Genomic DNA, 26,431 nt, shown 5'->3' with positions numbered 1-26,431 from the left:
AATTCTAAATAATTTTCCATGTTTTTAATTTATAGGTAACTATGAATTTTATAAGCTCATTGTAAGGGTGGGGCAGCCTCCTGAAACACACAATACTATTAGAAAATAATTTTGTTATTTAGTCTATTGAGGAAGAAACCACTTTAATGAGGATAAGAGACTGGTATCTAATTAATAATTTAGGACAGGAGTAAGGTTAAGCAAGTAATATACCAGGGTAAAAAATTAAGGAAGACACTCTTCTATGTCAGTAATGAACATGCAGAAGCTCTAAAGTGAATCTTAAATTTTACACTTCGCTTTGTACCTGTATTACATCATTGGTTTTTGTTACTGCTGCATAAGGATTAGAAAAGAAAGTGTTCAATTAAAAGAGTAAGTCATGATGATGATGATGATGATGATGATGTTGTTGTTGTTTCTGTTAATCCTTGCATTTCTTGTGGTTTTCTTCACAAAGATGGTTGTATTATTTGGCATATAGATAATTATAATAGTTACTTCTTAATTGTGAATTGTGGTTTTAGCACTTAAAAGGGCTTTTTTTGTCATTTAATGTCATTTGCTTGGATTCTGCATTGATATCATTACTCCTGTTTTCTGGTGTGCGTTTATTCATCCCCTTATTTTTAGTCTTTCTGAATCATTCTGTGTTTTAAAATGTGTCTTGTATGTGTAGCAAATAGTCGTGTCTTGCTGTAGAGCCCTTTAGAGATATTTTTATTTTAATGTATGAGTTAAGTTCATTTATATGGAGTAAGCCCATACCCACTGTGTGGGCATTTTGTCTTCTACTTATGGAAAGAAGGTGGTTTTGTGTAGCTTTATTTGTTCTCTTTGCTTTTCCGTATTATTTTGCAGGACATATGGATAGCACAGAATTAGACATCTGCTTTTATCTTTAGCTACCTGGAAGTCCCTATGTCTGCTTTTTAAATTTCTAAAATCTTAAATGACTTCATAATTACATAGATTAAGGTTGAGAGGTTTTTAAAAATCATGTTAATTAAGGTATATGTTTTGGGACAAGGTTTGTTTTTTAATTAAATTTTAAATTCTAGTATAGTTAACATACAGTGTTATTATATTAATCTCATTACTCGGGAAAAAATTACCTCAGGCACAGAGATATGTATTGTTTACTCATGTCAGTTTTTATGAACAATTAATTTAAATGTTAACTGCTACAATTCTAGAATCATAAATCTGTAATGGATTTTCAGATCCAGTTTTGTCTTCCTTTTTGCTTTTAGGTGAGTACATTTTTTTTAACTGTTCTAGATGCATAAAGTTTTTGTTTGTTTTATTTTTCCTTGACAGTTTCTAGATAGGAGAGAGACACTCTTCTCAAAAAAACCACTCTAATGTTTTATCCCATTATGGTCCCACAGTTTAGCCAGTTAGGGTCTTTTCTGTGAGAATTAACCCTGTTTCTCCTGGTTTGGTTTGGCTTCTCTTTACATAGTGATAGATGTTAAGCAAACTATTGTTACTTGAGACAATAATGAATGTGGCCTTAGGGAGTTTTTTTGCTATATAAAACAGCATCCATTTCTTTGGCTTTTCTTTAACGGAAATCATTTTCTGTTCCATTAGTCACTTTGATAATTTTTTAATCTCTTCACTTTCTCTAGATCATTTATAATGTATAATTGACCCCAACTCATTTTAAAATATGGATGTAGTAACCAACATAAAATATAGCAGAACAAGTAATTTGCAAAATTTATATATATTTTTTCAGTGGTCTACAATTGTTTTTCAAACATGGCAGTTCCGATTTTCTGATTTATAAATCTAGCTACATAAACCAGGTCTATTTTGGTCACTTAATAAACTACTCATAATTGCAGTTTGTCTTATTTAAAATTTATAATAGGTCAGCAAGAGACTACTTATAGAGAAAAAGGTCTTGCTTAAGGAACCGAAAAGTCTAAATCATATAAACCAGAAGTATTCATTTATTTACACACAAGTATCTGTGATAAGTAGGATTAATCACTGCTTTGGCAGATGGTTTAAATTATTAATTACATACCAGTTTCATGTCCTATTAAAGTGGTTACTTCTTCACTAGACTAAATAACAAAATTATTATTTTAATAGTATTCTGTGTTTTTTTTTGTGTTTTTTTTTTTTTGTATTCTGTGTTTCAGAAGGCTGCCCCACCCCACAATGAGTTTATAAAACTCCATTTCCTGCAAATTAAAAACATGGAAAAATTATTTAAAATTTTAAAATATTTCTAAAAGAATTTTATTTATTTATTTTTAAAGATTTTTATTTATTTATTTATTCATGAGAGACACAGAGAGAGAGAGAGGCAGAGACACAGGCAGGGAGAAGCAGGCTTCTCACAGGAAGCCCGATGTGGGACTTGATCCTGGGACCGGGGTCAGCCAAAGGCAGACTATCAACCATTGAGCCACCTGTGTGTCTCTTAAAAAGAATTTTAAATAAGAAAGTGTTTAGTCAACTTTTGGTTATGACAGTAATGCACCTCCAACTAACTCAAGTGAAGAAAAGAGTCTTGACAGACGTAAATTGTGGAAAGGACAGGGACTATACTGGTCTCATAGACACCTGGATCTAGAAACCTACCTTCCTTTCATGTCTCTCTTCTACGTCTTAGGTCTGTTTCTTTCTTACTGCATTTTCTTTGAAGGCAAGACTTTATTTTTGAGATCAAAGAAGATAGGAGTCTTACTTGATGTAAATCAGAAAAATCTAGAAAAGATGTTGGGCCTGGTGTATGCCCATCTCTAGGTCCATTACTATGGCCAGGGGGATAGGGTACTCTGACTTAGCCTAGGTTTCATGCTTATTTCAGAGTGGTGGGAATGGAGGAAGTACAGTTTGTTATCAGAAGTGAGAGGAGACATGTTGGGGAAATAGCAATTACTAGCTCAAGGAAAGGGAATTTGATCATTTGAAGTAATCCTGTAGGGAATCCCATATTTTTTGCATTGCTTAAAAGTCAGAGTTCTATTTTCCATCTATGGCTTTCTAATTTTTTCAAAAACATTGAAAAAAATTTATCTGTTTAATTACCTCCTTTCTATTTATATTTCATCTTTATATATTTTTAAGATTTTATTTATTTATTCATGAGAGAGAGAGAGAGAGAGAGGGGCAAAGACACAGGCAGAGGGAGAAGTAGGCTCCCTACAGGAAGCCCGATGTAGAACTTGATTCCAGGACCCTGGGATCACTACCTGAGCCAAAGGCAGACGCTCAACCACTGAGCCACCCAGGTGCCCCTATATTTCATCTTTAGATGAATTATCTGTTGTATATCATCTTAGTGGGGAGGAGGGAACTTCTCCTTGGCCAGTTGGACAAGTTCTGTTCCATTTTGAACTGCAAAGGAAATAATAGAATTTGTGGCAACATTTGAAGGACCAGATGGTTCTTGTGTTATGTCCTTGCTGGTGTTCTGGTCATTTTAGCCTAATTGTGGCTCTCTAGTTTCCTGTAGATTTAGTGAGTTTCATACTTACCCAGCAAAGTCTCTTTTTGCTTATAATGGCAAGAGTAAGAATGTGGGTGTCTGATACGTTATTACTAGTCACATAGAGCTATTTAAATCAAACTTTAATTAAAATTTTTAAAAAGTAAAAATTTAGTTCTTCAGTGGCACTCTATGAAATGTATGATCACCATATGTAGCTAGCTAGTGGCTATCATATTCAGTGGTACAAATTATAGAACATGTCCAAATCATTAAAAAAATATCAAATAGTGCCATTGGACTGTAAATTCTTTAAGGGTAGGAATTCAGTTTTTGTTATTCTCCGGTATATGTGTAACACTTAAGGACTAGGCTTAGCATTTGTAGATAGTAAATATTTGTTGAATGTTGAAATGACACGCATGAGCTGCATGCCACAGAAAACCTAGGCAATAATCATAATTAGCTGCCTATACTTTGAAGAGAACTTGGAATGACTCCCATCTCACTGTTACTCCTGTGGTTTCTGTTTAAACTTTTCTATAGCTCCATTCTATGTTGTATCTTGGACCTCTGGTCTACCATTTAAAAATACAAAGTACTTGATCTCATAGTTTCTCATTTGGCAGCTTATTCATCCTTCACCTCTTGATTTCTCCTCACCGCTAACCCATTAAAGCTGTCTTTTCAGCAGTTTTTGCTGTAGTCTCCAAAATCTCTATTCCGTTATTGATAATTTTTTTTCCCATCTCTACATTTTTAAAAAATACACCCTCACTGAACCCTGACTGTTCTGGCAACCCTTTTAATTGGAATTATTGTTCCTTTCTCTCTCCTGCAACTAGGGACCAAGAAGGAAATCTGTTTGTGAACCCCACTTTTGCTTCTATACAGTCATTTGACTAACTTGGGTTAAAATGGTTTTGCTTTTGGTATTCATTGTATCCATCTTATTCCTAATTCCTTCTCTGTCAATGACTAACCTACAACATGTTCCCTGACAGTCGCTGAAGACCTTAACTTCTGGCTCAATTTGTTTTTATTTTCTATCCTTTGTCATTGTTCTTTGTGACTACACCATTCATATTGTTGACCCATCTAACACCTTAGCCTTACAGTTTATCCTCTCTCGGTATTATTTCTCTTCATTCTACTTTAGCAGCCCCTCCACTTAGCCATATCTTGGACTTTGTCATCCCTTAGAATTGATCACTTCAAAGACATATTTTTTTTTCTCTTATCCACTTCAGTTTCACTGAAGACACTGAAACTTGATACTCAAATTGGTATTGATACTAGTTCTTATACTTTTTTTCTTCTTCTAGTCTGTTAGCCTGGCTCCCTTGCTTCCCATTCAGCTTGGAATCTATTTGTCCATTATTCGACATGCTCTCAATTGTATCTGAGCAAAAGCTCCTGGATGTAAATTCTTTCAACTTCTCACTGACAATTTCTATATCCTCATCCATTCTCTCCTCCTTTTCTATTTTAATGAAGATATTCATTCTCCCTTTACTTCTCAAGAGTTCTGAATCCCATCCCTTTTGTTTCCTCTAGAGTCTTGCTTCATTATCTTTTTCTTTATCTGTGTCTAATTTCTTTACCTCAGACACTTACTTTACCTTCAAGGTCTAGCTCAAATTACATTTCTCTTAGGTAGCCTTTACTAATACTCCCCCTTTTTATAGAGAGAGAGAGAGACAGAAAGAGAGAGAGAGAGAGAGAGGAGTGGGGGAGAGGGACAGAATCTTAAGCAGGCTCCATGCATGGCATGGAGCCCTACATGGGGCTCAGTCTCCTAAGCCTGAGATCATGACTTGAGCTGAAATCGAGAGTCGGAGGCTTAACCAATTGAGCTACCCAGACGCCCCTGCCTTTACTGATATCCTAATGAAAGTTAATTCCACTTTCTTCTGTACTTTTTAGTTCTACTTTAAGACTTGCTTTGTTTTGATTTGTTGTGACATACCTTAAATATTCAAAACCTTCTCATCAAAAGATACTTTATTCCTAAGTGTAGCATTGCTTTTTGAAATAATTTGTTCTAAACTCTTTTGTTACTGAGATTAAGACCATTGAATTTATTCCTAAATCCTAATCAGCTCTATTAATTTTTTTTTTTTAGATTTTATTTATTTATTCATGAGAGACACAGAGACAGGTAGAGACATAGGTAGAGGGAGAAGCAGGCTTCCTGCGGGGAGCCTGATACAATCCCAGGACTCCGGGTTGTGACCTGAGCCAAAGGCAGACGCTCAACCACTGAGCCACCCAGGTGTCTCAGCTCTATTAATTTTTATTTATGTTAAATTCCATATCTCTTACAATCCTAACTGTAATGATCTCATATCATGGACTAATTTTCTTTTTAAAAAATTCATATTAGTTGTAGATTCTGACCCTACATTGCTTTGTGAACTGAAGAATACTTTGTATGTCATCTTTTATAGTCTACCATAATTGTGTTCTTACTCCTTTCATATTTTAATGAAAATCAAACACTTTATCATTGGTTTCTTTTGCTTCAGTGTTTGTAGGGAATTATTTCCTTTCTTACCTACATCATTTATTTAGAAAGAATTGAGGCCACATTGTTTTCTTAACAGGATCTTGTTTCTTACTGACTTACCAAGTATATCCAAAGTCCTGGCCAGAGCTAAGATTTACTTGGGGCCTAACTTTCTAGCTCTGGACCTAAGCTGGGACCCACAGTATTCTCTCCTCTGTTTCTATTGTCATGATTTTGTAGACAGAATCCTTTATTAACTCCATAATCTAAAAGCACCAAGTTAATAACATCTATAAACATTTAAGGGTGAAATGCACAGGAAGTTTGACAAAGTATTAATGTAGCTGGAATTATAACAGTATGACTAGTACTGTTAAAGGAGCGAAGTAAGAGCAAAACTGACCCTTTTCCTTCAGATCTATTGTTTCTGGCATTCATATGTAAATATCTCCGGAAGCATTGGGTCTTAATGGTTTCATCCATGTCATATTGCCCAGATTTTCAGATTTAAATGTCTAACCCAGGATTTAGGTTGGTTCATTCAGTTCATCTACAAATATTTATTGAACACTTATTAGTGTTTAAAGCGTAGCCCTAAAGCATTGTCTTCCCAATAAGCAGTTCTAATTGGGTTAATAAGACATGCTGATAGTGCCAAACTATAATAATAAATGCCAAATGGCTTGTATTTCAGATAAGTGTTTGAAGGATTTTAAAAAGGGAATGGTCAAGAGCATATCCTATCACATATTGGTATATCCTGTTAGCTTTAAGTCTTTTTCATGTGATTAGTCATTTGGTTACCAGAGGTGCTCTACATTTTAAGGTTCTGCTTAAAAATATATCATTCCCGGGCAGCCCAGGTGACTCAGCGGTTTAGCACCGCCTTCAGTCCAGGGCATGATCCCAGAGACCCGGGATCAAGTCTCGCATCGGGCTCCCTGCATGGAGCCTGCTTCTCTTCTACCTCTGCCTGCGTCTCTGCCTCTCTCTCTCTCTCTCTCTCTCTCTGTGTGTGTGTGTGTGTCTCTATGAATAAATAAGTAAATCTTTAGAAAAAAAAATCATTCCTTTTGAAAAGGACACCCATTGTGTAAATATCTCAGGGATGAAAGCTCATCATATGTTTTATAGAATACACTATGTCTTATACTAGATAATTTTCTTAAAATTTTTAAACTTAAAATCCGTAAAATTGCTGCATGTTGAAGTGGGAGAGGAACACTTACTTGGATTAGAAGACCTGAGTCCTGTCTTCATTTGGCTGGTTGGTAGCTAATATGATTTGGGCCTGAGCCTTAATCTCTTTATCAGTAAAATTGAAATGACTTTGCTTACTTTCATAGAATTATTGTGAGAAATTACTACAGTAAAAAATGACCAGCCTTGGGGCAACTGAGTGACTCAGTCAGTTAAGCATCTGCCTTTGGCTCAGGTCATGATCTAAGGGTTCTGGGATCTAGCCCTGTGTTGGGTTGCATGCTCAGCGTGGAGTCTGCTTCTCCTTCTCCCTTCGTGCATGTGCACTCTCTCTCTCTCTTGCTGTTCTCTCTCAAATAAATAAAATTTAAAAAGAAAAGACCAGCCTTAATTAAATACCTATTTTACTATAGATGTCCAAGTAGGCATTAAAGATACATTGAAAAGCTCCATAATCTGGTAGGAAACAAGTGAGATAACTATGTCTGAAAGCTGTGAAATATTATATGGTGATAAAGATGGCTTCTCCCACACTAGACGACTTTCTAATGCCTTAACAACACATTGTGCACTCTTCTACCAAAGGCCATCTGTTCAGGTTGTTCTCTATGTTTATCAAAATTCTACTCATCAAATTTATATCTCCATGTAAGCAGTCTCTTGTCTTAGACATACTTGGTTTCTCATCTTCCCTTTGCCAGTAGTTTGTAGATTTTTCCATAGCAAAGCAGAAATTTCTTACATCTTGGTTATTTGTGAGCACGCTTAGCTGCCTGAAGTCAAAATCTTTATCATTTTATCTGCCACTTAGCAAGCACAATGCCTGGTGTCAATATGGGTACTCTAAAATGATTGTCTAATTCATTGAGATATATGAATTATGGTTTCTTAATAATGTTTTTTGTTGGTATGATATTTAGGTTAAAACTTCAACAACAAATGGTGAATATTGAAAATGCAGAGAAAGAAAAAAATGAAAATTCTGACTTGAAACAGGTATGATTTTAGCAAACATTTTGCTTTTATTTCTTTAAGTGCTTCTTTAAATCTGTATTTTGAATGTATGTGTTTTTTTTAATTGAAGTATAATTAACATACAGTGTTGTATTAGTTTGAGGTATACAATATGATCTTTCAACAATTCTATACATTATTCAGTGTTCATCATGTTAAGTATATATTCATTTTTTTTCCATCACAGTAACTGTACTCTTAATCCTCTTTATCTGTTTCACCCATCTGCCCTCTGGCAACCACCAGTTTGTTCTTTGTGTTGAAGGGTCTGATTTTTTTGTGTCTTTTTTTCTTTGTTTTGTTTCTTAAATTCCACATATGAGCGAAATCCTATGGTATTTGTGTGACTTATTTCACTTAGCATTTTACCCCATAGGTACATCTATGTTATTGCAAATGGCAAGGTTTTATTCTTTTTTATGGCTAGTAATATTCCAGTGTGTGTGTGTGTGTGTGTGTGTGTGTGTGTGTATGACATGTTTTTTATCAATTAATCTGTGGATGGACACTTAGGTTGCTTATGTGTGTGTGTTGAATCTATTTCATGTACTGGTATTCTGAAAATATAATCATTACAACTGATATGTATTGATGAAGTTGATAAAGATAAAATATGTTTAAACCTCCTAAAGCTCTAGTTAGTAAGCTGCTTTTCTTAAGCACTGTTTTTTCTTAATGTTTTTATATGCTCTGTCCCAGAGTGAATTTTTTAAAATTGTAAAGAACAATATTTTAATATTCTGATTTTAAAAATTGATTAGAAATAAAATCTAAGTTTTAAGTTTCCTGTGGGATTGACTTGTAACTTTTTATTTCTTATTCCATGAGCTGCATCTTATTATATCCCTGTTAAATGTGAAATCTAAAAGCTATATTTAAGGAAGGAAATTTATATTTTAATTAAAGTTATTTGGGTTAAAGAAAAATGTATATGGGCAAAACATGGAAGAGTGTTCTTTCCTGGATTCTATTTTCTTTTTAAAGTTATGAAGTAGTGAAGATTCCATTTTTAGGATTTATGCTTGCAAGCTAGCTGGCATTGCTCTGCATAAGCAGTTGTGGTTTCTAAGTCTTGACTAGGAGGACATAATGCCTGATACTCTTGAAAGAAATTATTTTTTTTTAAGATTTTATTTATTTATTCAGGAGAAACGCAAAGAGAGAGAGAGGGGAGGGGGCAGAGACATAGGCAAAGGGAGAAGCAGTCTCCCCAGGATCCTTGGGATCATGACCTGAGCTGAAGGCAGACGCTCAACCACTGAGCCACCCAGGCGTCCCTGAGAGAAATTATGTAGTACCATTGGTATTGGGCTTTCTGTCATTTATTAGATAACAAGCGGTATTATGCTCTTTGAAAGTTGCTTGTTCAGTCAGCTGTAATACAGATTTAATATTTACAACTCCAGTTAAAAATAAAGATGAATAGTTTTTCATGGGGAAATTTGTTCTAGAGTATAAATCTGAGACATATCATTTTACTTTATTCTGACAATTGCTCTTTGAACATATACAGTCCTATCTTACTTGGCTTTGCTACCTCCAGGAAGTGCTGTGATTATTTTGCATTTATTTAACTTATTGTGTAAAGAATCTGGTTTCTTTCAGCTCTTGAGTCTCATAATGGGTTCTTTTGATCCAGAGTCTCTTGATTCTCTGCTTCCAACTTCTCTCAGAGAAAGGCTTAAGAGGTAGGAGAAGGTGGAAAAAAACCGAGTATTTGTTAATTAATTGGTAAAATAGCTTATGGAGGAAATAGGTATAACTGTGTTCCAAATGAAAATCATTTGGATGTAACTTAAAAGCCTGTTAATTTGTAACTAGATAATTAGCTACTTTTCATGAGAAAAAGTACTCCCAGATAAAAGTACATTAAGATGGAAAGAAAAACCTGAGTGACATTTCTGGTTTGATAAATGCCTTTAGAGGGCAAGGAATCCTTGCCATTAATCAAGTTTCTTAGAATACCTTCCTTCTGCCCAACACTGGATGTGTGGTGGAATGCTTAGAAACCACTTAAAAACAATGTCTGAACAATCCTTTCTGTATTTATGACTCCCAGTGATTTAGAAAGAACTCATGGAAGGGTTGCTGATCATAGGGCACATGGGAGTGGAAGAACAGATTTCTGTAGCAGCTCTCCCAGCTGATGTGCTTTTAAAACCTGTTTTTTCCTAGGAGGCTAGAGGAAGTCCCATGGAGAATCTCTCTAATGGTTGGATTCTCCTTTTTCCTCTACTTTCCTTCTTTTAACCCCTTTCTCCACTCCTAGTACCTGCTTATTTGGGGAATAAGAGGGGAGAGGACTTAGTGGCAGACTAAGGAATCTTGATTGTCTCTGGTCACATTAAGAAATTATCCTATACTACTGGATCCTGATGCTATTGGCTATTTATTATTTAATTTCAGAGCGTCCTCAAGGACACTTCATTTGGGCCGGGCATTTGTAAAGGAAGGTGTTTACTGTCCTCTGCCTCTCTCACACACTATTACATACGTGGCCTTCATGTTTCTCTTCTTTCTTTTCTTTTAAGCAAATCAGTAGTTTGCAGATCCAAGTGACTTCACTTGCACAGTCAGAGAATGAGTTGCTGAATTCGAACCAAATACTGAAGGAAATGGTGGAGAGGTTAAAACAAGAATGCCGAAATTTCAGAAGCCAAGCTGAAAAAGCACAGCTAGAAGTTGAAAGGTAGAGAGAGTTTGCTCTTTTTTATGTACAAACTATTTCTTCTTTCTGCTATATTATATGTAGTCCTTTTAGTGACGATTCCAATGTTGATTATGTTTTGGGACCTGGTTAAAATACCCTTTGACAGTGTACAATGGTTATTAGGTAATGTACTTTCTAGAGAATGAGCTTTATGAACTCTTGAAAAAAATTTTTTAAGGCATTTAGGACAGAAGACTTTAAAAAAATTTTTTTTAAAGATTTTATTTATTCATGAGACACACACGCACACACACACACACACACACACACTCACACACACACAGAGAAGCAGAGACACAGGCAGAGGGAGATGCAGGCTCCATACAGGGAGCCTGATGTGGGACCTGTTCCTGAGTCTCTGGGATCAGGCCCTGGGCCGAAGGCGGTGTTAAACCCCTGAACCACCCAGGCGTCCCTGGGACAGAAGACTTTTAAAAATTCTGCCTAACCACAGTATTCTGAAAATCCTCAGAGAAACACTTCTTTATTCACTGAATAAACAAATACATTAATATATTTTTTACTTCAGATATCTAATTATTCTTCTGAATGCCAGAGAATCAGAAAAAAATTTTTTGTGACTTGAAAAACTTCCTAAAATTAGAACTATAATCTCTTGGATTATTCCTTTGAGAAGTTCGTTTATTTGTTTAGTTTTTGGTCTTGAAATTTGTTAGTAGTAGACCGTGTATAGTAAACTGGCAAGGAGATGATTTAGGTGATGTTCAAGATCTTACATTCTCTGAAAATTTTGTTTAGATATGATAGAAAACTATTTTGTATATGGTATGTCTTTATAATATGTTAGTATTCTATTTTTGTTTGAATCTACAAAACATTTTTCGGATTTTCTCTTTCTGAAGGCTACTTTGCCACATAAAACGTTTTTCCTTCAGTTTCTCATTATTTCGTGTTTAAAGGCTTTCCATGGTTTCACACATGTGAATTACAAGAAAGTAAGCAAAGTATTTTCCATAATGCGTTATGACATTCCACAGGGTCCAAATTATTTTGCTTATATTTTGCAAAAAAATTGAAATTTATATCTTGGAATCGTCTCAAGTGTTTGATTAAAATGCAGTTAAGAATTCTAATGACTGTATAGGTAGCAAATTTATGTAATTGATCATTGGTTTCTGAATGTTACTCATAGGATTATATAGTAGAAAATAGTTCGATGAAGTGTCAGTCAAATATGATTTTGGTCCCAGCTAAAACATTTAAAAGCCTGTATGACCTTAGATGTGTAATCTGACATTTTAGGGTTTATAAATCTCATTTGTACTGCCTATCTATAGTAATGATACTAAATATTATGGAAGGTGTGCAGAAGAACTTTAAAGATATTAAGTTGTATGTTATCTTAAAATACTGTTTATATGAATTTTACTCTAGTCAGAAAACATCTTGCATTAAGACTTACCTGGGTTGATTTTTAACCAGCTTTATTAGACCCAGTTTTGTTTTTTTAATGTTTCAAGCTTTTTAAAAAAAATTCTAGTTAGTTAACATACAATATTAGTTTCAGAAGTAGAATTTAGTGATTCATCACATACGTATAACACCCAGTGCTCATCACAATAGCCCTCCTTAATATCTATTACCCTCGCTAGAGCCAGTTTTTTTGTTTTTTGTTTTTTGTTTTTTTGTTTTGTTTTGTTTTGTTTTTGCTAGAGCCAGTTTTTATTGCTTGATGGTTAGAATGGTTCATAGCTGGTTATCAAGTGTTTATCCTGCTGTTAAGTAGTGTCAGTCTTTTTTTTTTTTTTTTTTAAATAATTATTCACTTGAGAGAGCAGGAGCAGGCTGGGGGGAGTGGGCAGAGAAAAAGGGAGATGCTCACTCCCTGCTGAGCAGGGAACCAGATGCTGTTCCATCCCAGGACTCTGGGGATCATGACCTGAGCCAAAGGTGGACACTTAACTGACTGAGCCACCCACGTGCCTCCTAGGTGTGAGTCTTTAAGCAAATTCATTAACTACGTTCTAGGCCTCAGTTTGTTTATCTATAAAATGGAGATGATAGTAGTACCTAAATCAAGGGGTTATTGTGAAGAATAAATGGCATAGGACACAGGGTTCTAAGCACAGTGCTTGGTTCATAAGAAGTACTCAGTAATGAGAGAATTAGTAAATATGTGGCCATGCAAGAGTTCCCGCAGTTGGGTACCTAATAGTGTAGTGAAGCAGGTAATGAGCTTGATTATACTTGGGATAATATTTATTTAATCTTAAGAGTTAACTTCCATGTTTTGCATACATTCTTTTGACAGGACTTTGGAAGAGAAACAGATACAGTGGTTGGAAGAAAAGCATAAGCTTCAGGAACGTATCACTGACAGAGAAGAAAAGTATAATCAAGCTAAAGAAAAACTACAGCGAGCTGCAATTGCTCAGAAAAAGGCAAGTGATTCTTATTAAAATGATTTCGATAGAGTAAAACATAATTATTCTGGGAGAATAAAATGTAATTAAAACTGAGATTCTAGTGTATGTTTAATTTGATATTTAAACATGAGATTTTGCTGTCAACCTTGCAGAGATAAATTGGGAAAATGCAAACTGCTCAACAGGTTTATTTCTAAATTTCATGTTCAAGTTGGTTTTTCAGAGCTGACATACATTTTCCCACAGAATTTTTTCATTGATAAAGTTTCTAGACCAGCCCATGTAAGTCTTATTTAACTCATTTCTGCAATTAAATTACAGGGTGATTTGGTCTGTTTCAACTGTGCTTAACCAATAAACTTGTAACATCATTTTTGTGTTTAACATACTTTTTTGTTTCCAACTCAGGAATGTAGGAGCAAGTGTCTCCTTGCCCCAGGAGGAGAAACTAAGCCTTCTTCTCCTGGCTTCTGAAACAGCATGATAGTTAACACAGCTATGATCTTTTCCAAGTTTTGCAATTGCAGGCATATATTTACTCCATAATCTAAAAACTTTGTTTTCTTGGAAATAGTTCAGGGCATCATAGAAATAATGTAATCAGATGATTTCATCTAGGTCAGTGGTTTGCAACTTTGTTTCTACTGCACAAACCCAAGGAATGTAGCATGGTCCCATCCATAACCATGACTCATGGTGCAGTGATTCAGCACTTATTTTCAACAAGATTTGGTGCATGTGTGTGGAGATGGAGGTTGGGCGGATGGCATTAAAAAATCCCATAAATGGTTTAATATGCTCCCATTTGATAAGTTCCATTAGTAAGGGCATTTGTTTTAGGGAGGCGAGAGGGTCTGAGATGAGAGGAAGGTACTTCTTAGGCATAGGCACACCAGTCTCTTAGTGTTTCTTGTTTCTCTTAGTGTTTATTGGAAAGGTTAGCCCTTCATATTTTCATAAGAGAAGAGAACTCTATATCATTTAGGTATTCTGATTTTGGAAACCAAAGACTCTGTTCCTAGTCACCTATTTATGGTTATTGGACATAACTACCAAATGTGTCCTGAGAGTTGGAGTGACAATATGAGAAGTCTACAAGTCATTGTTTCTCCACTTTTTTGATTTCTGAATATTGCTTTTCTCTTCCCATAATGCTGGAAGTAGTATAACATTGAGATTAGAAAACAGCATTTATTATATAGGAATCTCAGTATTTTATACTCAAATGTAAACTTTTTTTCCCCTGTATGTATCATTTCGTTTTCTTTCTGTCCATATAAGTACTGAGTGTTGTGTGGGTATTGATGGGATTTCAGTGAAGTGTTTTGTGGCTTGGGATGATCTTAGAAATTTTATTTATGGTTCCTTGTACTGTTTGAAGCCTAGAAGCATCTGAAGCCAGATTTTAGCCAAAAATCACTAGAAATTATAAGAGCTGACTTTATCTTTCACAGAGAAATATTTATGTTAAGGTTTTAGAGATTAGTATTCTAAAGATCAGATAGATTCTAATTACCACTGAGGTTAGTTTGGGTTGACTTCTTCTGGAGCAAAAGTGACATCCAGTGGTGAGAGAGATTACCAACTTAATCATAGGTATACTAGAAATAAGGGAAGAACTGATAATCTAAGAACACTGGCAAAATAACCTTTCATCAATATTGTGACCTGTGGTGAATTTTCTTTGCTACTGAAATAGCAAAGAAATGATGGATGTGAACATAGGAAATATCCATATCATTTTTAAAAATGTGATCTGTGAGTTATGATTTTAAGTCCTAGAAAATTGTTCAGTTCAATGAATAATTATGACTCAAGGCTATCATCATCATGTGGGACACTTCCCTAGAGGCTTACAACTTTACATTAGTTAAAGTGGGAAGATAATATATGTGACATAGAAATACTATTAAAAGTCTGTAAGTATATATAAATTTAGGGGTGGGGGATTTTGGCATTCAGATAGTTTGTACAGGTTAGGGAACTGAAGTGGTAGGTAACCAAGATTATCTGACTAGTAAGATTTAATGCCATGACTCAGATTTACACTTTCTGTTCTAAATCCTGTGCTCTTTCTGTGCTGTTACTCTTTTAATTTCCCAATTTCTTTGATTCCAGATACTTAAGTGCTTTTCTCTTCATTGTACCGTATGAGTCTTATTCCTTATGGCAGAATAATCCTCTAGAAAGTTAATTTCTTTAATTCAAACTCTTTCCCATTCAAGTTAAAGATAATGCTTCTATATGAAAATTTTGGTCGTAAGATTACATAAATATAAATCTTAAGAGTGCAATAGACTTTTTAAGTTCTTTAATAAAAATCATAACTTTCTTATTTAAAACAAGTCACAGAATACTAACTTTAGGGCAGAAATCAAAATCCTTTAGGGTTGTTTTCCTGTGAGTGATTCTTATAACTGGGATGTAGCAGCTTTGTTTTTCCCCTGAGGATAGAAAAGATGGCTCACTGCCATCTGAGTTTGTTTATTTACAGCTCCAACCTCCTATGCACAAAACTTATGTCATTTCTGATAAGTGTTTCTAGGTAAAGTCTTTATGTAATGATATTTTGATGTGTTGATTTGTTTGGAAAAACTTGACCAGGTATCTTGAGTTGAAATGCCTTTCTGTGATTGTTGGCTTCCCTGTATGTTTTTCTCTTATACATTGTTGATGTGTGAGTATGAAGAGAGATCTCTTGGTTTGAGCTGAATAAGTTGTACTTTTCCTTTTGAGGCACTTGAGATGACAACTTGTTATTTTTATTTTAAGGTATATTTCTCTGAAATTATTCTTGGCTAGATTACTGTTATGAGTGTTTTTGGGGAAAAATGAATTGTAGTCTTGAAGTTGTAAAATATCTGTTGAATATGTTGTGTGGCCTATCATTATATTATACACATAAGGAAAATAGAAGCCATGATTAATTCCTGCTTTTGATGACCATATAATCTAGTTGGAGAAATAAGATAACATGTACTATATGAAGAATACTAATGGTCACTCTCGGGTGATCTGTATGGACGCTAAAGTTTGAGACCAGTGTCAGGGAGAAGAAAGCCTGAAGACCGATTAGGAAGCTATTTTAATAAAATGAGGTAAGAAGTCTGGAATTTAGGCTTGTGAAATGGGAGTGAAGGGGAAAAGTGACTCTTTAAAATTATTTTGAAGGAAAAAAGTTATAGAATATGGTGCTAAATAAGAGAAAAATATGAAGTGTTTTAGTTATGAAAGGATATAAATGGAGTTGTCATGATGGAGTGAAGAACACCTGTCAGGTGAGGAGTAGAAAGAGAAGATATATTCCACTAAACACGTGTCAGATCTGAACTGATGGCAGTTCTTCCTTGTACTCATGTCTTAGTCTCTTAAGTGAGGGTACTGTGCAAATAACTAGAAATAATGGAATGTAAAGCATAGAGATTAGTACTTCAGATTAGGATAAAGAATTAGACACTTGAGATTTTGCAAGTGTTTGAAGAATAAAAGGACTTAGAAGAATCAAAGAATTAAATGGACTTAGAGGAACTAGATTTAGTAGAGTGAAATGTGAAATACTTTATGTGGTGTCTGATTTCCTAACTGGGTCCTGGTGAAATACTTTATGTGGTGTCTGATTTCCTAACTGGGTCCTGGCTGATGTAGGTGCCACTTCACCCCCCGTCAATAGAGGTCATAGGGGTAAGAGCTATAGTATGGTGTTGTAGAAGCCACAGGAAAAGAATGGTATCAAAGATAAGTGGTCGTTTAGCATCATTACTGAAAAGAGTTCACTGAATCTGGCTAGAAGGTGGTAAAAGGGGAATCCCAGATTTGATTCTTCTATTAGTGTTCTTTCGATTTTTCTGTTGTCCCTTTGTATTGTAATAGTATTTTTAACACCGAGGTACCCACTTGACAATCCTGTGATTGTATTGGACCACTGAAATCAAAATTAAAATCATTCCTTATAGCCAGTTTACCCTCTGAATTCTCATTTCTTTTAGTAGAATATCATTCTTCCTATCACTTAGGCTTCAAACCTTTGATTCATCCTGAGGGTTCCCTTCCCCCAGATCTAGTCACTGTATTGGTTTCTAAGAGCTGCTACAACAAATTACTGCAAACTATGTGGCTTAAAACATCAGAAAGATATTGTTTCATAGTCCTGGAGGTCAGAAGTCCAAAATCAAATGCCTGTAGGGCCGTGCTCCCTCCAAAGGCTGGATCTGTTCCACACTTCTCTCCTAGCTTCTGGTGGTTGCTAGCACTCCTTGGTGTCCCTTGGCTGGTAGGCATATTATTTTATTCTGTCTCTTTGTCTTTATTTGGTGTTCTCCTTTTGCATCTTGTCTCTGTGTCCAGATTTCCCTCTTTTTATAAGTACACCAGTCATACTGGATTTAGGGGCTACCCTAATATAATGTAACCTCATTTTAACTTGATTTATCTGTAAAGACTCTTTTTCTGGAGAAGGTCACTCTAGAGTCTTTTACCAGCAACTAGTTTTCTAATTCTCTGGACTAGATTATCCAACCATTTAGTTAAATTTTGATACTACATCACATTCCACAAGGTAAAGGGTTCGGTCTCAGGAGACTGCCTCTGTGTCAGATGCCAGGTCCGAGGCCACTGTACTTCTGACCAACTGGCTATAAATTGGAGGTTCTCATGACTTTTTTTCCAGTCTGATACTTTGCTAGACTACTCACAGAACCCAAGAAAACAAATTACTTACATTTACTGGTTTATTACAAAGGTTACAACTCAGGAACAGCCAAATGGAAGAGATGCATAGAGCGAAGGATTGAGGGCAAGCATGGCGTTTCCATGTGCTCTCTGAGTGTGCCATCCTCCTAGCAAATCAGTGTGCTCACTAACCTGGCAACTGTGTAGGTTTCTTTGTTGAAGAGTTTTTATAGAGATTGATCTCCAATCCCCCTTCCTTTTGAGGAGTCGAGAGTTGGGGAATGCTACTGAAAATTCCCTCTCTCTTGGTCTTTCTGGTGGCCATCCCCATCTTGACAGCTATTTAGGGGCCTAACCTTAAGTTACCTTATTAGCATAAACTCAGGGGTAATTGAAAAGGGCTGGTTGTGAATTACAAAAAACACTCCTGTCACTCTGGAAATTCCAAGGATTGTAGGATCTCTGTGTTAGAAACCCAGGACAAAGACCAAATAAATTTTTTTTATATCATAGTCATGTTCTGAGGTTCTCAGAGGACATGAATATTTGGGAGACACTGTTCAATCCTTTACAGTCACTCGGGCCCATGAATTCTTTCTTTGTAATGTGTCTTGCATTTTTCCCCCTCCCCTCATTTCTTTTTATTCCTGTTGCTAACATCCTAGCTCACTCAGGCTCTATCCACTAGACGGTTGCTCTGTATTCATTTAGCCAATTTACTCAACAGATTTATTGAGTACCTACTTATGTACCAGTTTTGTTCACTGGGATACAGAAATAAAAACTGTGCTGAGGAGCTTACATTGCAGTGTGTGGGTGACAGTAAAAAAATATTTTTCAGGTGGAGATATGTGCTAAGAGGAAAACTAAGGGGAATAGAGGATGCTCTTTGAAATAAGTGGTCAGGGAGGGCTTCTCTGATAACACCTGAGCAGAGACCCAAAGGAAAGGAGGAAGGATGCCATGTTTATGTAGGGGAACAGTGTTTCCAGACACAATGGCAAGTAAAAGAGGCAGAAGTCTGCTTAGTATGTTGGAGTACAAGGAGGGAGAGTTAGGTCACTGGAATAGAGACAGAAGTAGTAGGAGGCCAGGTGATGTTTTTATTCTTTGGTTTTTATTCTGAATGTGAGAGGAACACACTAGAGAATTCTAAATTGAAAAATAATATAATCTGCATTATGTATTTAGAAGAATCTCTGGCTGTTGTATAGAGAGACAAATAGTGGAGTGGTGGTCAGATTCTGTTTATATTTTAAAGGTGGGGGTTTACAGTAGTTGTAGGGCATGAAAAATATAAATTAAATATGACTAAGATACTGGACTTGAACACTTAGTTAAAATAGAGTTGCCATTACTGACATTGGACAGAAGGAAAAGGGTTTGGCAAAATACAGATACTTCTTTCGGACATGTTAGCTCTTTGAGATACCCATTAGATTTCCAGGTGGAGATGTTCAGTAGTCTGGTATAGATACCTGAATCAGGAATTCAGGAAGGAAGACTGGACTAGGGATAAAGACTTGGGAGTCATCATCGCATAAATGATATTGAAAGCAAAGGGATTGAATGAAGTCAGCTAGGAAGTAAAGGAAGACTGAGAAGAGAGTGGGTCTGAGGATTGAACTTTGAGGAATGCCAAAGTTTAGAAGTTGAGAAGAAAAGGAGGAGACTGAGAAGAAGTGGTAGGAGGACCAAGAAGGTTCTAGATGCCAAATGAAGAAAAGACTGTGAAGAGTGTCGGTGTTAGAGATATGAGGACAGACAAGAAGTTATAAAAAAAAAAAAAATGTAAGAGTTTGGGAGAATGATTAGATAAGGGGAAATTAGGATTGTCAGCACAGTGCATAGCTGTGGGTGTGTTTACCAACTGTGTTCAATTGTGTAGGCCCAGATGTGCAGTCAGTAGAGTTGTATTTAATAAATGTCAAGTTTTGAAGAAAAGTGGAACTCGAGTCACGATATTGAGGGTGTCTGTAAAGAAATGATTATAGTGATGGAGTCTGAGATACTCATTGGGTCTTTTAGTCAACCAACCAGCCAGTGCTCCTATTGCATTCTAGCTCATTTCTTGGCATCTCGTAAGTGATTAGTAAATGGTTGGGTGTTTTACAGTGATGAGAATGAGGACAACATTGTCCTGAACCCTGGCATCAAGCCTATCTCCATCTTTGCCTCTTAGGAGGCAAACTTTGGAGTCTATCTCATACACTGATGCCATATCAGATTTCATAAAACAATGTCTTTTACTTATCAATCCCTTGCCTAGAGAACCTTCAGGGAAAACCACATCTCCAGAGTATTATAGATTCTCCCTAATTCATTTCTTATCCTTTCTAGAAAGCCCTTTCTCATGATTTGGTACTTATAGGCTGGAATTCTCTTCAGAAATACCTATGTTTTATATTACGTATAGTTTATATAAGGCCCAGTGTAATGTGCACTCAGTGTGTGTGTGTTATGTGTATATATATTTGATTAAGATTTGATGATGAAATAAGAAAATTGCATATGCAGTTTAAATGAGCAATAAAAATGAAATGAAGAAATATGACTAGATTTTAAGATTGCAGGTTTATATAATCATACAATAATGAAATATTGAGCATTTCCATCTTTAAAGTGTCTGCTAACTAGTTGGACTAAAATTCCTAAAAGGAGCATATGCTTCTGATGGTGACAGACTAGGAAATATGTGGATAAGCTCTCCACATGAAAGCTAGAAGAATCGGACAAAGTATTTTAAAAAATATCGCCATGGAGAGCAGTGAAGAATTAGGAGGCCAAGATCCTGGAGAGGGAGGAAACCTAGAGGTGAGCAAGGCCTGTGAAGAGTTGCTTTTCCCTTAGAGGAAACTGCTGATTCTAGAAGAAATAGTTGAGAGGCTGAGGAGTGAAGCAAAGCTTTTGACAACTTCACAGGGCTTGGGGAACAAATTGGAGTTCAGAATCTGCCACAGAGAAGATCTCAGGTCTAAGTACACTAGTGCTTTGGGTTGGGACCCCAAAGGGGAAGGATATATTCTTGGACTAAGAATGAAGTGAAACTAGCCTGGCCTTTGCAAGAATTGAAACATAGCTTGCAAAGATAATGTCAGTCCTTCTAATTAGATTAAATTTACCCAAAATATTAGTTTTCTAGCTGCCTGCAAGAAGCAAATGTAAATCTACTTTAAGGGAAAATAACATTAAAGACTTCAAATTATTTCCATAGTTTATATAATAAAAGCTAAAAATAAGCATAAATAAAATATAATATAACCATAAATACACTACATACCTATTAGAATAGCTAAAATCTGAAATACCAACTGTACTAAACACTGGCAAGAATATGGAACAAATAGGAACTCTGATTCATTATGTGGAATTAGAATATAGTACAGCCATTTATTTTGGAATACACTTTGGTAGATTCTTACAAAGTTAGACATAGTCAAACCATACCATCCAGCAGTCATGCTCCTAGATATTTATCCACATGAATGAAAACTTATGTTCACATACACATTTATAGCAGCTTTATTCGTTATTGTCAAAACTTGGAAGTAAGCAAGATGTCCTTCAATAGGTGAATGGATTAAAAAAAAGACTGTTATGTCCATACAATGGATATTTTTATTTAGTGATAAAAGGAAATGAACTGTCAGGCAATGCAAAGACATGGAGGAACCATGCAAAGACATGGAGGAACATGCATATTGCTAAGTGAAGGAAACCAGTCTGAAAAGACTATATGCTATATGATTTCAACTGTATGACATTCTGGAAAAGGCAGGACTGTGGAGACAGAAAAAACCCCGGTGATTGCCATGGGTGGTGGGGGTAAGATGTAGAGGGTAGGGATGAATAGGTAGACGAAGGGAATTTTGTAGGGCTGTGAAACTATTCTATATAATACCATGATAGTGGATACATGATATAATGCATTTGGCAAAGCCTGTAGAACTGTACAACACCAAGAGTGAAACTTAATGTCAAATGCAGACTGTAGTTAATAATAATGTTTCAATATTGGTTCATTAATTTTAATAAGTGTACCACACCCATTTAAGATGTCAATAATAGGAGAAACTGTGATGGGGGGAATATATGAAAACTCTCTACTTCCTGTTATATTTTTCTATAAACCTAAAACTGCCCTAACTATTAATAAAGAATAATCATCATCATCATCCCAGTCACACGAGGAAATAAGATAACATGGAAAATCAAGAGAAATGCTAACCAATATAAAGAGACTCCCCAATAGAGGATCTAGGCAATGGAGTTTAACAGATAAAGACTTTAAAATTACCATGTTGTTATATGTTTAAAAAATACAAGCTTGAGAATTGCTCCAGAAAACAAAACCATTAAAATAATTAGCAAGGATAGTACTAAAACAATAACTGAATTACAAACTTGTTGTATAGATTTAACTGCAGATATCATCGTCATCCTCAAGATACGACCAGAGATAAATGAAATAAAATATACATTAGGGAAATTTAAAATACCAACAGCTGATTTTTTAAAAAAGAGTGATAAAATTGATAAAGCCTTAGACTCATTTTTTTCCTAATTTACCACAAAATAGGTAGGTGAACACAGATACACAATATCATGAATGAAAGAGGGATATCACTATATATATTTTCTTCAAGATTTTATTTTTAGATAATCTCTACACCCAACATGGGGCTCAAATTACAACTCCGAAATCACCAGTGGCATGCTCTACCGATTAAGCCAGCCTAGTGGCCCTCTTAAAGGCATTAGAACAACAAGAATATTACAAAAACAGCTATGCTAATTATGCAGTTTAGATGAAATGAACCAATTCTTTGAGGAACATCTTAACTAATACAGAAAGAATTAGATAATCTGAATAGTCCTGTATCTGTTAAGCAAATGGAAACCATAATTTAAAACCCCCTATAGAGAAAATGCCTGACTCATTTGGCTTCACTGATAAATTCTTCCAAATACTTAAGGAAGAAATAATACCATTCTTAACATAAACTTTCCCAGAAAATAGGAAAGAGAGGAAAACATCCCTACCTATAAGGTTAGAACCCAATACTGTCATTATAAGAAAAAAAAATTACATCATAAACAGATATAAAAATCTTAAGTACTAGCAAATTGAATCCAGTGATATATAAAAATGATAATATATCATGAAGATGTAGGGTTTATTCCAGGAATATAAGGTAGCTTAACATTCAAAATTGATTAGTATAATTCAACACTGTAATAGAACAAAGAAGAAAAACTATCATGATCATCTTAATAGACACAAAAATAATTGGCAGAATTCAACACCCTTTAATGATACATTCATTAAAATAATAATAGAAGGGATATTGTAACTATAAAAGTTCTATATCTAACATCATACTTACTTATTAAATAATTGAATGCTTCCCTTTATGCACCCAAGCTCAGGAACAAGGGAAGTATGTTCACTATCACCATTTTGTTTAACATTTTATGAGAGGCCCTGGCTAGCATAATAAGACAAGAAAAAGAAATAAAAGATCAGAAAGGAGGAAGTAAAATTGTGAATGACAATTTTACATGACATGATTGTATGGATAAAAGTACAAATAAATCTATCAAACTATTATGTACAATTTAAAAATTACAGAAAAAAGGTCAAGTAACAGTTAAATTTTTTTTTGTTATCCCATTTGCTTTATTATTTCTAGCAATTCTGTGAATAACTAAATTTAAGCATTCGTATGCATCATTTTGTTATGCTTGCCCTCTTAGGCTATTATAGAGTTCAACAGTCTTTTTTTGAGATATAATTGACATATAACATGTCAGAGTTTCAAGTGGACAACATAATGATTCAGTATTTTTATATATTGTGAAATGATCACAATAAATTAATCTAGTTAATATCCATCACCATACATAGTTTAAATTTTTTTTCTTGTGATGAGAACTTTTAAAATTTACTTTTAGCAATTTCCAGATACCTGATACAGTATAGTTACCATGCTGTATATTACATCCATGGGACTTGCTTTGTAACTAAGGGTTTATATCTTTTGACTCCCTTCACCCATTTTACCCACACCTCACCCTCTGCCTCTGGCAGCCACCAATTTGTTCTTTGTATCTGTGAATTTGTTTCCTTCATTTGTTGTTTAGATTCTCAACATAACAGAATATAGAGTATTTTGTCTTTCTCTGCCTGCCATAGTCCCCTCAGGGTCCATCCAGGTTATAACAAATGACAAGATTTCCTTCTTTTTTATGACTGAATCATATTCCATTGTGTATATAATTGCTAGATCATATGATAGTTCTATTTTTAATTTTTTGGGGAATCACTGTACTATTTTCCCTAGTGGCTGCACTCCTGTATTGCTGGTGGAGATGTAATTAATAGAACCACTTTGGAAAACTGGCAGTATTTATTAGAGCTGTGACTCACTTCTGAATATGTACTCAAGAGGAATGAGTAGATTATATCCAGCAAAAACATGGAACATTCATAGAAGCTTTATTCATAATGGCCTTAAATTGAAACAATTCTAATTTTCATCAATAGGAGAATGGATAAGATGTATATTTATAAAATGGATGACAACATAACAATGGAAGAGAACTGTGCCATACAATAACATGTCTTAGTCATATGGACGGCATATTGAACAACAACAACAAAAACTCAGAGACTGAAGAGTATATACTGTATAATTTCTTTTCTTCAGGTAGACGGGTAGATAGCCAGAGTCTTAAATTACCTGTAAACATACAAATACATACTTACGGTGATTAAGGACAGAAAAATGGTTCCTTTGCCAGGGTAGAGTGGAAGTGGCATGAGGCAAGCTTTTGGGGGTGCTGGAGGATGGGAATCAATGGGAAGATGAGAAAGAATGTCCAAAGCAGTGTTATCTCCCAACTGGAAATAACCCAGATGACCCTCAGTGGTGGACTGGTAGATACATTAAACTATGTGATATTCATAAGTACAGTCTAAGATGTGGTAGTGAACTATTCCTGTAAGCAATAACACAAATCTCACAATCCTTTGAGAAAGGATTCTTTCTTTCCTTTCTTTTTTGAAATTCTTTAAATTTCAAAGAGAAAAAACATGGAACGTTCATAGGAGCTTTATTCATAATGGCCTTAAATTGAAACAATTCTAATTTTCATCAATAGGAGAAGGGATAAGATGTATATTTATAAAATGGATGACAAAAAGAATTTCAAAAAGACTATGATTCTGTTCATATGAAGTTCAAAAATAAGGAAAACTATGCTATAGCTTTGGAAGTAAATTAGTTGGTTATCTTTTCAGAGGAAAGAAAGGGGTAGAGATTACGAGGAAGAAGGGTAGGGGCACTTCTGGTATAGCAGTGCTCTTGACCTACAGGTCAGAATGTCAGCATTTGCTTTGTGAGTTTTACATTTTGCTTTACATTTACGTTCTGTGCATTTTTCTATAAGCCTGATATACTTCAAAAGAAAGAATTACAAAACAAATACCTGAAAGAGCTATAGCTACTAAAGGAGTTGCAACAGTTATACATATTTTTCTATTAAAAAACAGTTCGTTGTAAAAATGAAAAAAATAATTATTTTTTATATACTCCTTTTGTACTATACACTGATTTTTCCATATTAGAAAATGTTCCCTTTATAAAGTTTAAATTATTTCTTTTTAATATTTAGAAAGGCATACTTTCAAACTGAGATGCATGCATAATCCATCTTAGCTTTCTGATTCTTTACTGCTTTGGTAGCAATTTATCAGTTGTAAACATACTTTCTCCCCTCCTCCCCCAGAGATTTTATTTATTTATTTGAGAGAGAGAGAGAGATCATGAGCTGAGGGAGGGGCAGCAAGACTCTCACTGAGTAGGGAGCCCGATTCAGGGCTTGACCCTGGAACCTGAGCTGAAGGCAGCCACTTAGATAACTGCGCCACCCAGGTGCCCCTGTAAGCATGCTTTTAATTTTAAAATTTTAGTTCTTTTATAAAACACGTATCTTTTGGGAAAATAAGGAGCTTGTGATTCCTTATCAGGTGACAGGCAAGCTCATTAGTAAAATTTGACTCCTTCCTTTTTTAGATGCTTTACTTGCAGCAGTTTAGTTATTGATTCCCATTTTCTGGTTTGCTTTCATAACAATTCCATTTGTCACATGAGGATATGAGGTACATCTGTGGCTTATTATCTTTGCAATTTTCAATAAGAATCATATCTACTAATCTTTCCTAGTATTCACTGAAAATATTTATCTCTAAGTAAAATTTCTTTTGTTGAGTAAAATATTCTCTATATTTTGTTTAAATAGGAGATTTTGTATTAATGTACTTGCTCATATTGTTTCTTTTTTTCTAGAGAAAATCTCTTCATGAAAACAAATTGAAGAGACTACAGGAGAAAGTAGAAATCTTAGAGGCAAAGAGAGAAGAATTAGAAACAGAAAATCAGGTGTTAAATAGGTAATTGTATACATACATATCCCATGTAGTTAGTGAC

The 26,431-nt window shown here is 35.0% G+C and overlaps 1 protein-coding gene across 6 annotated transcripts in view; it reads left to right on the top strand.

Annotated features, from left to right (window-relative positions):
• The window catches only part of CEP83 (centrosomal protein 83), a 122,743-nt gene that overhangs the window by 91,796 nt on the left and 4,516 nt on the right, over window positions 1–26,431 (top strand). For all 6 annotated transcript variants that reach the window (XR_011994908.1, XM_072724583.1, XM_072724581.1 and 3 more), the window contains 4 exons: window positions 8,081–8,156; window positions 10,706–10,863; window positions 13,157–13,286; window positions 26,291–26,394. Coding sequence is in view for 5 of the 6 variants with exons in the window: in XM_072724583.1 (XP_072580684.1) it covers window positions 8,081–8,156; window positions 10,706–10,863; window positions 13,157–13,286; window positions 26,291–26,394 (468 nt within the window). In the remaining variant the exon portion in view is untranslated. The remainder of the gene's footprint in view (window positions 1–8,080; window positions 8,157–10,705; window positions 10,864–13,156; window positions 13,287–26,290; window positions 26,395–26,431) is intronic.

This window comes from Vulpes vulpes, chromosome 10, assembly GCF_048418805.1.
Source record: "Vulpes vulpes isolate BD-2025 chromosome 10, VulVul3, whole genome shotgun sequence".
Lineage (NCBI taxonomy): Eukaryota > Metazoa > Chordata > Mammalia > Carnivora > Canidae > Vulpes > Vulpes vulpes.
The sequence above is the reverse complement of the archived record's forward strand: the minus strand, read 5'-3'. Positions and strand labels throughout refer to the sequence as shown.